Source organism: Triticum aestivum, chromosome 3D, assembly GCF_018294505.1.
Source record: "Triticum aestivum cultivar Chinese Spring chromosome 3D, IWGSC CS RefSeq v2.1, whole genome shotgun sequence".
In the NCBI taxonomy this organism is placed as follows: Eukaryota; Viridiplantae; Streptophyta; class Magnoliopsida; order Poales; family Poaceae; genus Triticum; species Triticum aestivum.
The window spans coordinates 169,073,281-169,090,155 of record NC_057802.1 but is presented as its reverse complement, the minus strand read 5'-3'; the positions used below and the strand labels follow the sequence as shown (position 1 = coordinate 169,090,155).

The 16,875-nt window shown below is 46.5% G+C and overlaps 1 protein-coding gene across 1 annotated transcript in view; it reads right to left on the bottom strand.

The window, feature by feature from the left end:
- Positions 1 to 5,303: 5,303 nt before the first annotated feature.
- Positions 5,304 to 16,875, bottom strand: part of LOC123078081 (pentatricopeptide repeat-containing protein At3g06920) — a gene marked incomplete in the record, with an annotated part of 12,207 nt that continues 635 nt past the window's right edge. Inside the window, 6 exon segments of the mRNA XM_044500470.1 lie at positions 5,304 to 5,906; positions 6,367 to 6,436; positions 7,165 to 7,283; positions 8,477 to 9,226; positions 9,393 to 9,509; positions 14,281 to 16,831. Coding sequence (XP_044356405.1) covers positions 14,497 to 16,831 — 2,335 coding nt within the window.

Sequence of the window (16,875 nt, the reverse complement as noted above, 5' to 3'; positions counted from 1 at the left end):
GTGTATTATCAATCCCTCAACATGCAACAAAAAGTCACTCCAAAGTCACTAATAGCAGAGAACAAACGAAGAGATTATTGTAGGGTACAAAACCACCTCGAAGTTATCCTTTCTGATCGATCTATTGGGCTATTCCTATAAGTGTCACAAACAGCCCTAGAGTTTGTACTAAAATAACACCTTAAGACACACATCAACCAAAACCCTAATGTCACCTAGATACTCCAATGTCACCACAAGTAACTGCGGGTTTGATTATACGATATGCATCACACAATCTCGGATTCATCTATTCAAACCAACACAAAGAACTTCAAAGAGTGCCCAAAGTTTCTACCGGAGAGTCAAGACGAAAACGTGTGCCAACCCCTATGCATAAGTTCACAAGGTCACAGAACCCGCAAGTTGATCACCAAAACATACATCAAGTGGATCACGTGAATATCCCATTGTCACCACAGATAAGCACATGCAAGACATACATCAAGTGTTCTCAAATCCTTAAAGACTCAATCCGATAAGATAACTTCAAAGGAAAGACTCAATCCATTACAAGAAGGTAGAGGGGGAGAAACATCATAAGATCCAACTATAATAGCAAAGCTCGCGGTACATAAAGATCGTGCCAAATCGAGAACACGAGAGAGAGAGAGAGAGAGAGAGAGAGAGAGAGAGAGAGAGATCAAACACATAGCTACTAGTACATACCCTCAGCCCCGAGGGTGAACTACTCCCTCCTCGTCATGGAGACCGCCGAGATGATGAAGATGGCCACCAGTGATGATTTCCCCCTTTGGCAGGGTGCCGGAACAGGGTCCCGATTGGTTTTTTGTGGCTACAGAGGCTTGCGGCGGCGGAACTCCCAATCTAGGTTTCTTTTCGGGGCTTTCTGTATTTATAGAAATTTTTGGCGTCGGTTTCACGTCAGGGGGGTCCACGAGTCAACCACAAGGTCGAAGGGCGCTCCGGGGGGGTAGGGCGCGCCCTCCACCCTTGTGGAGGCCTCGTGGCTCTTCTGGCCCAACTCTTTTGCTTCGGGGGCTTCTTCTGGTCCGTAAAAAATCACCGTAAATTTTCAGCTCAATTGGACTCCGTTTGATATTCCTTTTCTGCGAAACTCAAAAACAAGGAAAAAACAGAAACTGGGGCTCTAGGTTAATAGGTTAGTCCCAAAAATCATATAAAATAGCATATAAATGCATATAAAACATCCAAGATAGATAATATAATAGCATGGAACAATCAAAAATTATATATACGTTGGAGATGTATCACCCGGCATCCGTCGTCAGGCACGTGTCGTATTGCGTGTCAACACGACGCTGCTCCATTTCACTGAATCAGAATCACTGCGGCTTGTTCGATTGCGGACGCCAGGCTCGAATCAACTCGGCGCCCACTCTCTGTTCACCGGTATGTCTCAACTAGGCGAGACGAATGACGACGTGGACAAGTAGCAGTTCAAGATGATCCATGACAGAGGCTGCCATGAGGACGAGTAAGTGGATGACTCGGAGCCGGAGGTGCACACCCAGCAGCCGGGCACGTACACCCAGTATCCGAACATCTATGATACGTCTCCGTCGTATCAACTTTTGCAAACACTTTTGCTCTTGTTTTCGACTCGAATTTGCATGATTTGAATGAAACTAACCCGGATTGGCGCTGTTTTCAGGAGAACTACCATGGTGTTGTTTTTTGTGCAGAAATAAAAGTTCTCGAAATTGGACAAAACTTTTTGGAGATTTTTTATGCAATGTATAAAAAATACTAGAGCGAAGATCCACCAGGGGGCCACCAATTGCCCACAAGGCAACAGGGCACAGCCACCCCTTGGCGCGCCCTGATGCCTTATGGGGCCCACGTGGCTCTGCTGACCCTAATCTCAAGTCTATAATACCGTCTTCCCGAGAAAAAATAGGAGAAAAAGTTTCATCACGTTTTACAATACGGAGCCACCGCCACCTCCTGTTCTTCATTGGGAGGGCTGATCTGGAGTCCGTTCGGGGCTCCGGAGAGGGGGATTCGTCGCCATCATCATCACCAACCCTTCTCATCACCAATTTCATGATGCTCACCACCGGGAGTGAGTAATTCCTTCATAGGCTTGCTGGACCGTGATGGAGTTGGATGAGATTTTTCATGTAATCGAGTCAATTTGTTAAGGCTTGATCCCTAGTATCCACTATGTTCTGAGATTGATGTTGCTATGACTTTGCTATGCTTAATGCTTGTCATCAGGGCCCGAGTGCCATGATTTCAGATCTGGACCCATTATGTTTTCATGAATATATTTGAGTTCTTGATCCTATCTTGCAAGTTATATGCACCTATATACATGTTATGATCCGGATACCCCAAGGTGACAATAATTGGGATTCTTTCCGGTGATGACTGTAGTTTGAGGAGTTCATGTATTCACCATATGTTAATGCTTTGTTCCGGTTCTCTATTAAAAGGAGGCCTTAATATCCCTTAGATTTCCTTATGGACCCTGCTACCACGGGAGGGTAGGACAAAAGATGTCACGCAAGTTCTTATTATAAGCACGTATGACTATATACGGAATACATGCCTAGATTACATTGATGAATTTGAGCTATTGTGTAGCGCTCTAGGTTGTGACTGTTACATGATGAATATCATCCAACACAAGTATCCATCACTGATCCAATGCCTACGTTTTTCGCATATTGATCTTTGCTAAGTTACTCTTGTTGATGTTGTTGTTACAATCACTACAAACCGCTACTGTTACTACTGCTATCAAACTATCATACTATGGTGCTACTAAACACTTTGCTACAGATATTTGATTCTCTAGGTGTGGTTGAATTGACAACTCAACTGCTAATACTTGTAAATATTCTTTGGCTCTCCTTGTCGAATCAATAAATTTGGGTGAAATACTACCCTCGAAAATTGTTACATCCCCTACACAAAGCCGTCCAAGAAGGTTAGAAGGGGGTTCCGGGGAAAGAAGTGGGAGAAGGTGAAGCGAGAAAGGGTGGCATTCAAGATGACCAAGAGATTTAAGGGCATCTTGGCGAAGAAGAAGGAAGCATGTGTCAAGCGCTTCGACATGAAGGAAGAAAGAAAGCCAAGAGGTTTAACATCTTGATGGTGACGACCGAGAAGCTCAAGCTCGAAGGGAGGAGGGTTGAGCTTGCGACCGCTTCGGAGGATACCAAGATGTTGACCATGAGGATTGGATGACAATGTGACGATGATCGTGCGCTCCATCGATGTCAAGATGTTGAAGTGCTTGGTGGCCGAGACGGAGGCGACCCGGAAGGAGCCGGATGATGAGGAGGCGGTGACAGAGTAAGGGGGAGGCTCAGATAGCCGGTTTGGCAGAGCAAAAATGTTGTTTTGACCAATCTATGTTTGCACCCATGGTTATGTGCATGTAAACAAACATTATATTGTCGAGCTAAATGATACACCCTCTGTTCATATTTATTTTTTCGATAAAGGGTGGATTTTATTGACTCAAAATGAAGCATAAAGAGAATACAAACATAATGAACACACAGCCGGCCTTTGCATAGTTAGGATCAATGGCGAAGCCATGAGTTCAAAGTTGTGATGTCAATTCAAAATTGTGATGTCAAGTAGTTGTATTTGGATTAATTCTACATTAGTTTTTGGACGATTCCTACTATTTTTTCCTAATCCTGTGTAGTCAACTGACCACACAGAACACCCTTGGCACCGCCACTGGTTAGGACGCACACAGACACATCAACACGTGCACAAAAAACACGCTAGCAAATAGCAAAGCCTTATAAGACCAAAGCTATGTGTAGGCAAAAAAACAAAGCGATCAGATCCGCAATCAGCAAACTACAACAATGACCATATCCGCACCAACCATCTCATGACATCACACAGACGCCGATGTTCTTCAACAGTAACGCCTTCAAGAAGGGAGCGATATTCAAGCGCCACCGTCACCGGATCCAACCACCCAAGGACAGAATCAAGGTTTTCACCCTGAAGAACCAGTCAAAGCATATCCGAGCAATGGCTTCAACAAGATAATGACGTAAAAACATCGTCATTGGTAGGTATGACCAACTTGGGTTATATGTATGCTTTCACCCCGGAGCTCAAAGACCGGATGCTCGAATATCACTATTGCAGTATGACCAACTTGGGTTGTACGTAGGCTTTCACCCCGAAGCTCAAAGACTGGATGCTCGAATATCACCGTCATCAAAGTCACTCATCATGTATTGTCACCGCCACTTTTCTACGATCCCAGCAGCTTTTCTACGATCCCAGCAGCTACATGCAATGCAATCGTCAACGCTGCATAACCTTCCTCCGTGTCAAGCCGTCATCAATAGTTTGCATCTCATCACCAAAGTCAACTACCACAAGATCTGAAGAGATGTAACTCTCACGAAGATCTTCCGGTGGCTACCATAAGCTGCAGCAAGGTCATCGCCGCATGTCGGATTGATCATCGCAATGACCGACACCGACAGCGAAGCACACCACCGCCGACCACTTCGCTGGAGAGAGCCTTGCCCAGCCCCATCAGCACAAAAGCCATGACACCAAAGAATGTTCAATAGACATGAGTACATGATAGAGGAGGTACTGGGACCCCGCCTCCTGGCGATCCCTGGAGTAAGTTCTAGATCTCGGAGGAGGCCGCTGACTTCGCATCCCCGGCCAAGAAGAGAGACACTAGGTGCAAGACTGCCATGTCCAGTCCGGTGTCGACCCTGGCGATCTGCTGGTCGCCCCAGGCAACAGCTGCCCCACCACTGAAGACCACAAGGGCTAATTGGGAGATCGCTTGTGATCTGTGATGGAGCTGCCACCTCTGTTCGTTATATGGCATTGGCATGTGTTGCCGACTGTAATGTTTCTTTCCCCTCTAGTTTCCTTGTCTCCAGATGACCTTTTTCTGGCTTTATTTTGTTGAACAGCTCCTCTCAGTGAGCTGCTGTAAGGGATCTTGATTGTTTCATTCGAGCTAATGGAACCGGGGAGGGCCCTCCCTGTTCTTCTAGAAATGAGTACATGACGGCGCCGGGGGACAGTCAAATGATAGAGACCGACAAAATCAACTGACTACATAAAATTTTCCACCGGGACGCTACATTCATACTGGTCACACTACTGGCAGACACATGGACAACCGAGCGACGGAAGGCGGAAAGAATAATAGCAGAACAGGCAAGCTCTCTATAAGTCAGCATCTCCTCATAGTTATAATCCCTGATGACAAACCCATATAATCCCTTGAGAAAACGAACGGCTCGGAAAGTGAGTAAAACAAGATTGAATGAAAGTGAATGGACAACTAGTACTGGTTTATATTGATTCTCAAGTATAAATACATCTGGAAGAGGTGGGAAGAAGAGGTGCCTGTTCGGAGGCATCCCTCCGGAACAGGTGCCTGTTGGCATTAGAGACTTAGAGGGAAGGGACATGACTTTTTGGGGTTGGACTGACACACCCTTTGCTAATGACTGTTTGTTAATTAGCAACAATAGACATGTGCTAATTAATTCCTAATACTCCCTCCGTTCCGAAATAGTTGTCGCTGGGAGTTCTCCCCAACCAGGTGAAAACGTACAGAAGTACAGAAATACCCCTAGTTTGAAAACAAACCGTCTTCCTCCTCCATCCACGAGGCAGTGCTCCTCCGCGCCCCTCCGTCGGGCTCCTCCAGGCCAGCGCTCCTCTTTGCCCCTCCGCCAGGCCCCTCGTCGCCCCTGCTTCTCCGCCGGGATCCTCCAGGCCAGCGCTCACCTTCTGCCCCGCCTGACCCTGGCCAGCGCTCAACTCCTCCTCCGCCCCCACCTCCTCCACGGCCACGGCCAGGCCACCAGCGCCTCCATCCCAGCGAACTCCCCTGCTTCTGCTCATCTTTGTGGTAGGCACTCCTGCAAAATTGTTCATGTTACTTCTGGAAATATTCAATCAAGGAATCAGGAAACATGTTAATTGATCATGTTACTTTTGGGAACGTTCAATCATGATATATCAAGATCATGAGATCTGCTAGTTTTGGAAACGTTCACTCAGGAAATCGGCCAATCAGGATATCAAAATATTTTGGTAATGGAATACTAGCAATATACCGATATCAAGATCATGATCTGCTAGTTTTGGAAACGTTCACTCAGGAAATCAGTCAATCAGGGTATCAAAATGATTTGGTAATGGAAACTTTACTAGTGTACACCTGTACATTATCGCTAGGTGTGGGTACAAAATTACAGTATCTTGAGCGTCCCCACCAACAGAATTACAGTTAAGAGAATTCAGCCAGGGCGCAATTTCGAAACAGAAAGACCAGTCACAAAACAGAAAGTCTTGGTTTGAAAATGGTAGGTAGGTCACCTTACCAGCTTCTCTTTCTTTCATTCATTTCCATCACCATCACCTTGGATCGAGTTCTCTTTCTTTCACACTGCCAAAGGAATTTAGTTAGGAGTAACACTAAGTGAATCAAATTTGCAGATGACGTACTGGAAAAGGGTGTTGTTTCTTGACAAGAAAAAGCAGAGTTGATGTACTGAAAAGGGTGTTGTTTCTGAAACAATTGTCATATTATGAGTTCACCTAAGAAAATTAAACTGGTTTCTGAAAGTTCGAATAAGGTGCACAAAGCCTTATGGTTCAAATAAGATGACCATGACAGTAAAAGCAATATTGACATGGAGTAAACATTAGCACTAATTGAAATGAGTAAACACTAGCAATATTAACAGGAGTAAACACTAGCAATATTCACATGGAGTAGTTTATTTGACAGGAATAAACAATAGTAACATTAATACATTTGCATTACTGCTGATAATGACCATGTACTGCTGGAGTACTTTTGCATTCAGTAAAGGAGTAATTAACAGAAAAGGGTGTGTAATGAAATGCTTATTGTGCTTTTCAAACCACTTTCTGAATTTTTATGCACATATGTGCATATTAATTCAGCAAAGTGCTTAAACGAACTACAGTGAATATAAAGAGCCACCACAACCCACAATTGAATTTTACTCAGGAAGAATTGTGTCCTGGAGAGCATGGCATTATACCTGAACTGTATAGATAGTCACTTGGCAAATAAAACGACCCCCAAAACTGAGAAACATGATCCACATGGAGTAATCTACAGTACAAGGTTAGTGATGAACTCACCTAGCATTTCGTCAAGTTCACTGAAGAGATCATTGAGCAGGTCGCGCTTATGCTTCTCCCTCTCTGCTTTGTGAATAATCCTCAGGGCCTTCTTCTTGCACTTGTCGTCAGTGACAGGCCTACGGATCGAAAGCTACTGCATCAGCAACAATGGAAACACGGGCCTCATTGCAGAATTTTGGAATCTCATGAATTTTGGAGCAGACGAAAACATCCTCACACAATCAGCAGGTGATGTTTCTCTTTTGTTCAGAATTTTTTCAATGAAACCAAAACAGTACTGCACTTCATTTTAAGCTACTCCATACTCCAGTTTAGATAGGAGAAGAAGATAAGAGAGTTTAGAGAGCAAGGAATATTTACTCCATTTGAATCAAGGCCTGATGTATTGTAGTTTAAGTGTCAACAAACAATGTGGTCTACATTTCCATGCCACTAGTCTAAATATCTGTGGATTATTTTTTTACTAAAATGTGATTCAGAAACAATGCAGAGTTGCCTCTGTTTAGATGCAAGTTAACTTACAGAAACGTACTCGGAGTACAATTTTCGTGTGTAGTCGGAGTATATGTTTACTGGTTTAGACTTAATAACATGAGTAGCTCAGAGCTGAGACCTGAGAACTAGGCACTCAAATTTCTGCACTTTATTCTAGCCTCCTGCATATTGCAAATCAAAGCACACGCACACACACAGCTGATCCGCACCAAGGCGAGTTCAAGAGACGCACTGATTTGTCAGACGTCCCGGCGACATCGTCGATGTGGAAGTTGACGCTGCCTATGGTCCAAAGATGGCTCCAACTAAATTATGTTTTACACAAAATAAGGTCCAATTCCTCCTCTATACAAATCTTTAGCAAGAACTACCCTACCGCGAACTAAACTACCAACGAAATCAATCACAGCAACTAAACCATGGAGTAGAAGCTAATCCTACTCCAGATTGCCGCAAACCAAATGTTTCTAAAAACAAATGTTCAGAGTACTTGCATGTTCCTCCAACAGTAGGAATTATTCCTAACAGAGCACTACACATCCTCTCACAGTAGCAATTCAAGATGAGCACTCTTGCTTTTTTGGCTGGCCCAAGCTCACAAGATTGTTCTGCCTCAGGAAGTCAGGAGATTGTTCTGCCTCACAAGATTGTTCTGCCTCAGAGCACTACCAAGTTTAACTGAAACTTAATTTCAGTTAATCTTCCCCTCCCTCTCGCTCTCCCTTTTAACTGTTGGTATCCAACCAACCAAGCAACAGAGAAGCGGCGTTGGGCAGGGAGGAAAGACTCCGGCGTTGGGCAGGGGATTACTTACGTTGGGTAGGGGAGGAAGCAGCTACTCCGGCGAAGACGACGACGTGGGCACCGTGAGGACGAAGACGCTGCTCCAGATCCGCCGCTCCACTGCTCCGGAGCTGCTCCAGATCCGCCGCTCTGGTGCCGCTCCACATCCATGCCTCCGTCGCCCAGATCCAGCGCTGGTGCTCCACATCCACGCCTCCATTGCATATTCCAGAGTAGAAGCTCGTCGCCGGCTCAAAAGATTGATTTTTTTACCTCCGGGGTGTGAGTGGAGGCGGAGTGGTGGAGATAAAGGGGGCGGTGGAAAGGGAGAGGGAGAGGGGAGGGTGAGGCCGGCGAGCAAAGGGGAGAGGGGAGGCAGGCGAGAAGGGGAAGGCCGGCGAGCGGCGAGAAGCGTGGGAGAGGGCGCTTGGGAGAGCACGAGCGAGTGCGTGCGGCTGGGCAAGTGAGCGAGCGAGTGCGAACGACGCAGAGGGCAAAATTGGAAAGTGGGGATATTTCTGTACTACGCGAAAGTTGAACTAGAAACCTCCAGCGACAACTATTTCGGAACAGAGGGAGTAGAAAGCAACCAACCTCTTCGAAGGGGCATCGTGAGCCAGCCGAAATGCACACCCAAAAGAAAAGCCTCTTAGGCTTGCTCCTTGCTGGACAACCGCAACCTCAATCTCCACCCCTCGAGTATGGAACCATCGCCGGCTACCTCACGTATGAAGAGTGGACATATGAAGAGTGGACATATGAAGAGTGGAACACAAACATCCTGCAGTAACCAAGCAACAACAGAAAACATCCCAACCAACACAGGATAGGAAAGGAACCCAAAGAAAACACCATTAGACTTAAGTACACCTACAGATGTAAGTAGGCAAGGGCTAAAAAGTAACGACATTGACATAATAAAAGTAAGCTGCATGAAGAGTAAGCACCTGAAGAAACAGGAACCACAACGCCTCTACCTATCGATTACTTCCTCTGAATAGCTATTAATCAGCTGCTCCGCCAAACAAACACAGGAAAATCCCAGCAAAGGTCAGTAGGTCACCCTGGAAGAACAAATATAGTCAGTATACGATGGAAGAAGGCACTAACAAAGTAACAGTTTGAAGGCAGCACCAAACAGGAAGCAGTGCATGAATTATTTCTAAACATTAGTAACACTGCAAGTCTAGAAATAGTACAGCAGGATAGATTCAGAATCAGATAGTTGTTTCGTGCACAACTAGACAGAGCTAAATGAATAGTAGTCCTAACAGAAGCCGCTGGCATAACCATCTATTCATATGTAACAGAAATAAGGCACGTCCACTCTAAGAAGCAGCATCTTTTCGAGTAAGGGGATCCTAGCATAGCAAATCAACTCAATACTTAACTCTGTGTGCAAGAACTGAGACTATAGACAGATACTGGCATGTTTTGTCTACAAGCTTTAAATTTGTAGCTCACTCAGTGACCATTGTAATGTAACTCATGTACACATCATATTCCTCAAAGGGAGCAATATTTTGTTCTGACAAACAACTGTGCCTAAAATCTGAATGTCAATACCATGAGACCTAGAACCAAGCACTTTTTAAATTATGAAAAACAGTCACCAATGAGCAGCACCTATTCTGCCAATAAAATTGTCAGATCTGGCCAACTCAAGGTGCTAGCACGCTACAATGATAATGCCTACAAGATCGACATTCCACTCGACAAGTACAACGTGAGTGACATCTTCAACGTCAAGGACATATCTCCCTACCATGGTGATGAAGTTAACGATCCAAGGACGGATCTTTCCCAAGGAGGGGGAGATGATGCGGATCATCCTTCGGTCATCCCCATGGACACCACACCGACTCGTCAAGCACCAAGTGGACCGATGACAAGAGCCCGTGCAAGAGCTATCGAAACCGAGGTTAACTCTCTCCTTGTTGAACTTCCCTTCGACCCACTTGAGACATGGCTACTACCTCAAACAGAGATACTTTGTGTGCTTAGGTACCAAGGAATCAGCCGAGGAAAAGGAAAGGAGCAAGTTGGACCCCCAGAACATGCAGAGGAATTGTGCCCAGCCCAGAAACACCGGTCAAGTACTGGTCCACTACCGCTCAAACTACCGCTCCAACTAGCAAACCTAGTGTTTTCGAGCGGTTCAAGGCCGGTAGCATCCCGGTTGTTCCTACAGCCCCAGCTCGACCGGTACAACCGGTCTCCACTTCAACACACGCCTCCAGGAAAGTGGTACAACCGCTCCAAGCGGGACAATCGCCTAGGTGACCGGTACAACTGGCCTGCCTGTGCGCAGAGAAAGGGGCCTCGACCCATGTATCCCCAACTTACCCCTTGGACTATAAGTACTCGTTTCCTAGCTCCGAATTAGGGTTAGCAAAGTGTATGAGACTATCCATAGGAGAAGATCCCTAGTGGATATCAAAACCCCTTCTAGGGAATGATCTATCTAGATCATCAAGACCTCATCTCCTCTTGGATTTGAGAAGAACTTACCTTTGTGCTTGTTTTCCTTTGATTGATCTTGTATGCTTGTGGATCTCAGCTATGCTATTCTAGTGGATGTGTAATTGGGTTTTGTTTGAGTGATTTCTCTTGTTGTTCTTCCCATTTCCCCTCCAAGTGTGAAAAGATCATCCATTAGGGTTCCACCCTACAAAAACATCCCTCTTTACGGACTCCTCCCATGTCAAGTTCGATCTACCCCGGACTCTCTTGACATTATCGGCACGCTTTAGCAATCCACTATGCACCGGCACTTCTGGAGGCCTGCCCTGAATATGCCCAAACCATCTTTGACGATGTTGGACAAGCTTCTCCTCAATCGGCGCTACCCCAACTCTATCCCGTATATCATCATTCCGGACTCGGTCCTTGTGTGGCCACACATCCATCTCAACATGCGCATCTCCGCCACACCTAACTGTTGAACATCAGTGATCAAGCAACCTCCAAAATATGTCGATTCTTCCTTTCTGCCAGTCCATTCTAAGTAGGAGTGTCCAGACATAAGGTTTGATGCAAAATCCCTTGCTCTCATAAGTCACAAACACTTTATTCACATGCGCTTCTCACCAGACAGCTCGATACCCTTCTCTCTTTTCTCTAGGCCAGCCAGCCACATGGCTTATATGGGCCTGGGCCGCATGGGCCACACATACAACACACTTCAACATATTTCATGAGCCAGAACCGATTGTTTGAGAGGCCCTAACATAAGCAGCAAGTGTACCATCAACTTTACATGGCAAGAGAAAAATCGAGATGCCAAAAACATTGGACAGCAAGCTAACAAACTCAATTTTTTAACATCAATGATGAAATTTCAATTCCATTCCTCAAATCATGTGATTGGCACCTGTTTCAAATGCAAGAATTTTCACAGGAATTTTCAACAAAAACACCAATGAATAGAAGTCTAGAGGAGCATATCATACTATGATCTGGCTAACTTCCAACATTCCAAATTGTTAGAGTACGTAATGGGCCTAATGGGCCTGGGCTGGCGGTATAGCCCGTTAGTCTTAGGGTTAATTAGAGATAAGGGTCGCTTGCTTAGGGGTCAAGTAAGCCTTGCTGGGGAGTCAAGTAAACCTCTCTATATAAGGGGAGGAGATGTATCAATCTAATCAAGCAAGAATTAAGAAGGAAATCCCTTCCCTCTTGCCCGGCCGTGGGCAAAAAGGCCCCCGGCCGGCCCTCTCGCGCCCTCCTTCTAGCAGCCACATAACAATCTGGTATCAGCTTTCCCGGATTCGATCATGTCCAGCCCTCCACCGAGTTCTTCCCACCCGCTGCCGCCGCACACCTACCCGCAGCCGCCAGCATCTTCATCGGCGCTGCTGCCCCACACAGCAGGCGCGCCGGCATTGGGTGTGCTGGCGTCCTTAGGGGCGATTGCACCCTCTGCCCCGGCGCCGTCCGCCCTCGTCCTCACCCCGGAGCAGATGACAGCCGCAATCCTGGAATTACGTCAGGCCATGGCGGGCATCAGGGCCTTCCTCGTCGGGCCCTATGCGCCCCAGCCGCATCCCCAGCAGCCACCTCCTCCGCCGCCACACCAACAGCAGCTACCCCCGCCGCCGCCGCCTCGGACGCGACCACGGCGTCGGTCATCTCGTACCAGTATGGGATGCCCTACGACGGGTCTGCGATGACCTCGTTCCCATCAGCACCGCCGCCGTCCCAGGGCGTCCCCATCCAGCAGATCAAGTTCCCGCCGTCGCCGTCACCGCTTCCGGCTTGGATCGTTACCCGCCACGTGTCGGCGGCGGTGAGGCTGCAGGCTGCATCGCACAGCCTCCTAGCACGTCGGCGTGTGCGGGAGATGCATGGTCTGCAGCTGCCGCTCCTCCAATTTGCGCTTCGCAACGCAAAGGACCTCGATCTCGTCCGCTGCGTCGGGGATCTTGGGCATGCGGTTTTCCCCACGGGCGGCGGGCATGCTGTTTTCCCCACGGGCAGCGACCTCAAAGTCTACGACATCGGCGGTTGGGGGGCGCACCCCTCATCATTCTCCATCGAAAGCCCTCCACTCTTCTCTGTGCGGTGCAGACCAACAGCCGTCCGGCGGGGAGAAGGCATGGTGTCACCGACAGGAGCGCACCGCGTAGCACCACTACATTCCGCCGCCGGCCGCCGCGAGGGCGCCTCTGCTGGTCGCTCTTGCGACCACTTCCAGGCGGCCATACACATGCACTCCTTTTGTCCAGATGGTGTACATGGGATCCAGGTGGCTGTACACGTGCACGTCCGACGTGCGGATGGTGTCCACTTTATGTTCAGGGGTCCAAAATAAAGCGTCCCAGTCCATTTCAGGTTGAGAGTAATAAAACAAGCCGAGATGTAAAAGGCTTGTTTTTAGGTGTTAGGTTTGTGTTGCGTCGAGTCATGGTTATAAGTTGGTTAGGTTGCAGCTCGAGGACAAGTTGCATGTCCAGGTGGGGTGTAGTGTTAGAGTACGTAATGGGCCTAATGGGCCTGGGCCGGCGGTATAGCCCGTTAGTCTTAGGATTAATTAGAGACAAGGGTCGCTTGCTTAGGGGTCAAGTAAGCCTTGCTGGGGAGTCAAGTAAACCTCTATATATAAGGGGAGGAGATGTATCAATCTAATCAAGCAAGAATTAAGAAGGAAATCCCTTCCCTCTTGCCCGGACGTGGGCAAAAAGGCCCCCGGCCGGCCCTCTCGCGCCCTCCTTCTAGCAGCCACATAACACAAATGGAAAAATACTTAAGATTGTCTCTAAATTCAAATGTTTTGAAAAGTTAAACAGCAAGGAGGCAAAATAATAAATATTCAAACTAAATCAACTTAATACAGCAAAATAAAAGCAAGATGCCAAAAACATTGGTCAGCAAGCTACCAAACTCAACTATTTATCATCAATGATGAACTCAACTCCATTGTTCAAATCATGTGATTGGTGCCTGTTTGGAGTGAAGGAATTTCACAGGAACTTCATAGGAATTTTCAACAACACCAATGAAGGGAAGTCTAGAGGAGCACACCATACTATGATTTGGCTAACTTTCGTCATTTCAAATGGCAAAATATTGAAGATTGTCACTAAATTCTAATAATGTTTCAAAAAAAATCAGCAAGGAGGGAAATATTCAAACTAAACCTTCTACATTAATTGTGGTTCATATGGCTAAGGTTTGATACAATGTTCCAAAATAAGTTAATGTGCTCACTTGGAGGGTTCAAATCATCAGCTTACCTGATAAAAAGATTGGTTCCAACATATGATTAGGCATAGTGACTGGATTTTTCTTCTTTTCTAGAAGCAGATATATAAATTTGAAGATTCAGAACCTTACCAGAATCAAGGGAACTGCAGAAGAATGTCTTCTCTCCAAACAGCAGCACAGCAGGCATGCATTCAATTTCAGCCATTTAAAAAAATATACTATAAGCCACATAAAAACTCCCATATCAAGTGACCAAGAAGCACAAACTGTACAGCCAGATCAATTCAGTCACAGCAGAGATGCAAATTCTGCAACAACAAGTGTCACAATACAAGATCCTGAATATTACAAGGATCTAGAAGCATGCTGGGATTTGGAAATCTCATTCAGAACTGCACCAACGACCGCAGCTTGCTCGAGACATTCAGACTTGTTCAAAGCGTCTAAAAGACTGATGCATGTCGTCACATTGACTCTACATGCCCTTAGACGAGTTTCTTCAAATATGTGATACGCCTCCATTGCTCTGTTTGCATTGCTCATACCCTCTATGAGAGCATTGAAACATGCAGAGTCAGGCACTCCACCATTGGTTTTGAACCCCACAAATAGGTTGTAAGCATCTGTTATGTTCCCTCCCTTTGCAAGCCCGGAGATCATGGTTGTGTAAGTGACAACGTTTGGGATCAAACCTTGTTTCTGCATTTCTTGCCAGAACAGAAAAGCCTTGTTGTACTTCTGTACCCGGCAAAGGCCATTTATAAGAATGCTGTATGTATAGGTATTTGGTGGACATTTCATTTCCTTCATTGACTGGAAACAAATAAGGGCCTCGTTGATTTCTTCAGCTTTCACTAAAGCATCCATGAGACTATTCCATGTATAAGCATTTGGAATCAGACCCTTCTTCAGCATCTCTTCTAAAATTAAATAAGCTTCATCTATCCTGCCAGCCTTCCCAAAGCCATCTATGAGAGAACTATACAAAATAATATTCAATTCTATTCCTTTCGATTTTGCTTCTTCAGAAAGCATGTAAGCCTCATCTAACCTATCAATCTTGGCCAGACCATCAATAATGGATCCATATGTAGCAACCGTTGGAGAGATATGTTTTAGCTTCATCTCCTCGAGAACTTCATAGGCCCTGTCTACCTTTCCAGATTTGCATAACCCATCAATAACAGCATTGTAAGCCCGAGCATCAAGTGCAAAACCTTGCTGACTCATTGCGTGAAAAATATTGGACGTTTCTCTAGCCTGACCAGCTTTTGTGAGACCATGAATCAAAATGGAGTAACTTCGAACATCAGGAAGAAACCCATAACTCTTGATGCCCTCAAAAATTGTTCTTCCCTTTTCAATCTCACCTGCTTTGAAAACACAATCCATATATGTGTTAAGTAGGATGAGATCAGGCTTGCATCCTCGACGGATCATCTCTTTGAAGATCTTGTGCCCATCTTCTTTCCTTCCATGCAGAAAGCAATTCCTGATCAAGGAAGTATATAACACAGGATTACCATTGTGGCCTGCATCCAACATTTTCTCGAATAGCCTATAGGCCTCATCAATCTTTCCCTTCTTTCCAAGGCCATCCATAAGGGAACAGTACGTCACAGAATCAGGATTGCAACCTCTCTGACTGGCGCTTTCAAATATTGTATGGGCCTCATCGAGCAGCTTTGCCTTGCACAGCCTATCCACCATTATGTTAACCGTCATTAAGTTTGGATACAGACCATCAAGTTCCATTTCATCACGTATCTTATATGCTTCATTAACCCTCCCAGCCATGCACAACATATCAATAATGATGTTATACGTCGAGGTATTTGGCTTAGCATCCTTCTTCATGACATCAAGCAATCTCAGTGCCTCATCAACCCTCCTCTTCTTCCCGAGGCACGTGATAATTGAATTAAATGAAATGACAGATGGAATACAGCCCCTCTCCCTCAACCGCTCAAGCAGCTTGTAAGCATCATCAAACCGGTCAGCTGACCCATATCCCATGATCATAGTATTATATGCATAAGCACAAGGCACAGCCCTTTCCACCTCCATCTGCCCAAATAACTCCTCTGCCTCACCTAGTCTCCCTGCCTTGCAAAGCACCCAGATCATGCTTGTGTATGATACATCATCTGGCTGCAGACCCTGGGCTCTCAGCTCATGAAAGAACTTCCAGGCCATGTCCACATTCCCAGCCTTTCCAAAACAATCAATACACACATTGTACAACACAATATCTGGCTCAAGGCATCTCCCCTTCACCTCATCCACAAGCACCAACGCGCCCTCCACTCTTCCCTCGCGGGCCAGGGTCCGCACCAACGTCGTGAAAAGAGGCACGCCCACCTCATACCCAACCTCTTGCATCTGCCGCAGCAGTTCCAGCGCACGCTCGGGCTGCCGCGCCTCAGACAGAGCGCCAATCAGCACGGTGTACGCAGAGAACGCCGGCCTGAACTTGAGCCGCCGCATGGTGCCAATGGCATGGAAGGCGTCGTCGAGGCGGCGGGAGCGGACGAGGGTGGCGACGAGGGTGGCGCAGGCCGGGTTGGGAAGGCCGTAGCCAAGGAGGGACATCTCTTCCAGGACCTTGTCGAGAGCCGCTAGGTCGTGGGAGAGGAATGGGAGGACGGCGTTATACGCTTCGGGGGGCAGTGAGTGGGGAGAGGAGGCGAGGAGGAAGAAGGGACCGGCGAGAGAGGTGTTCTG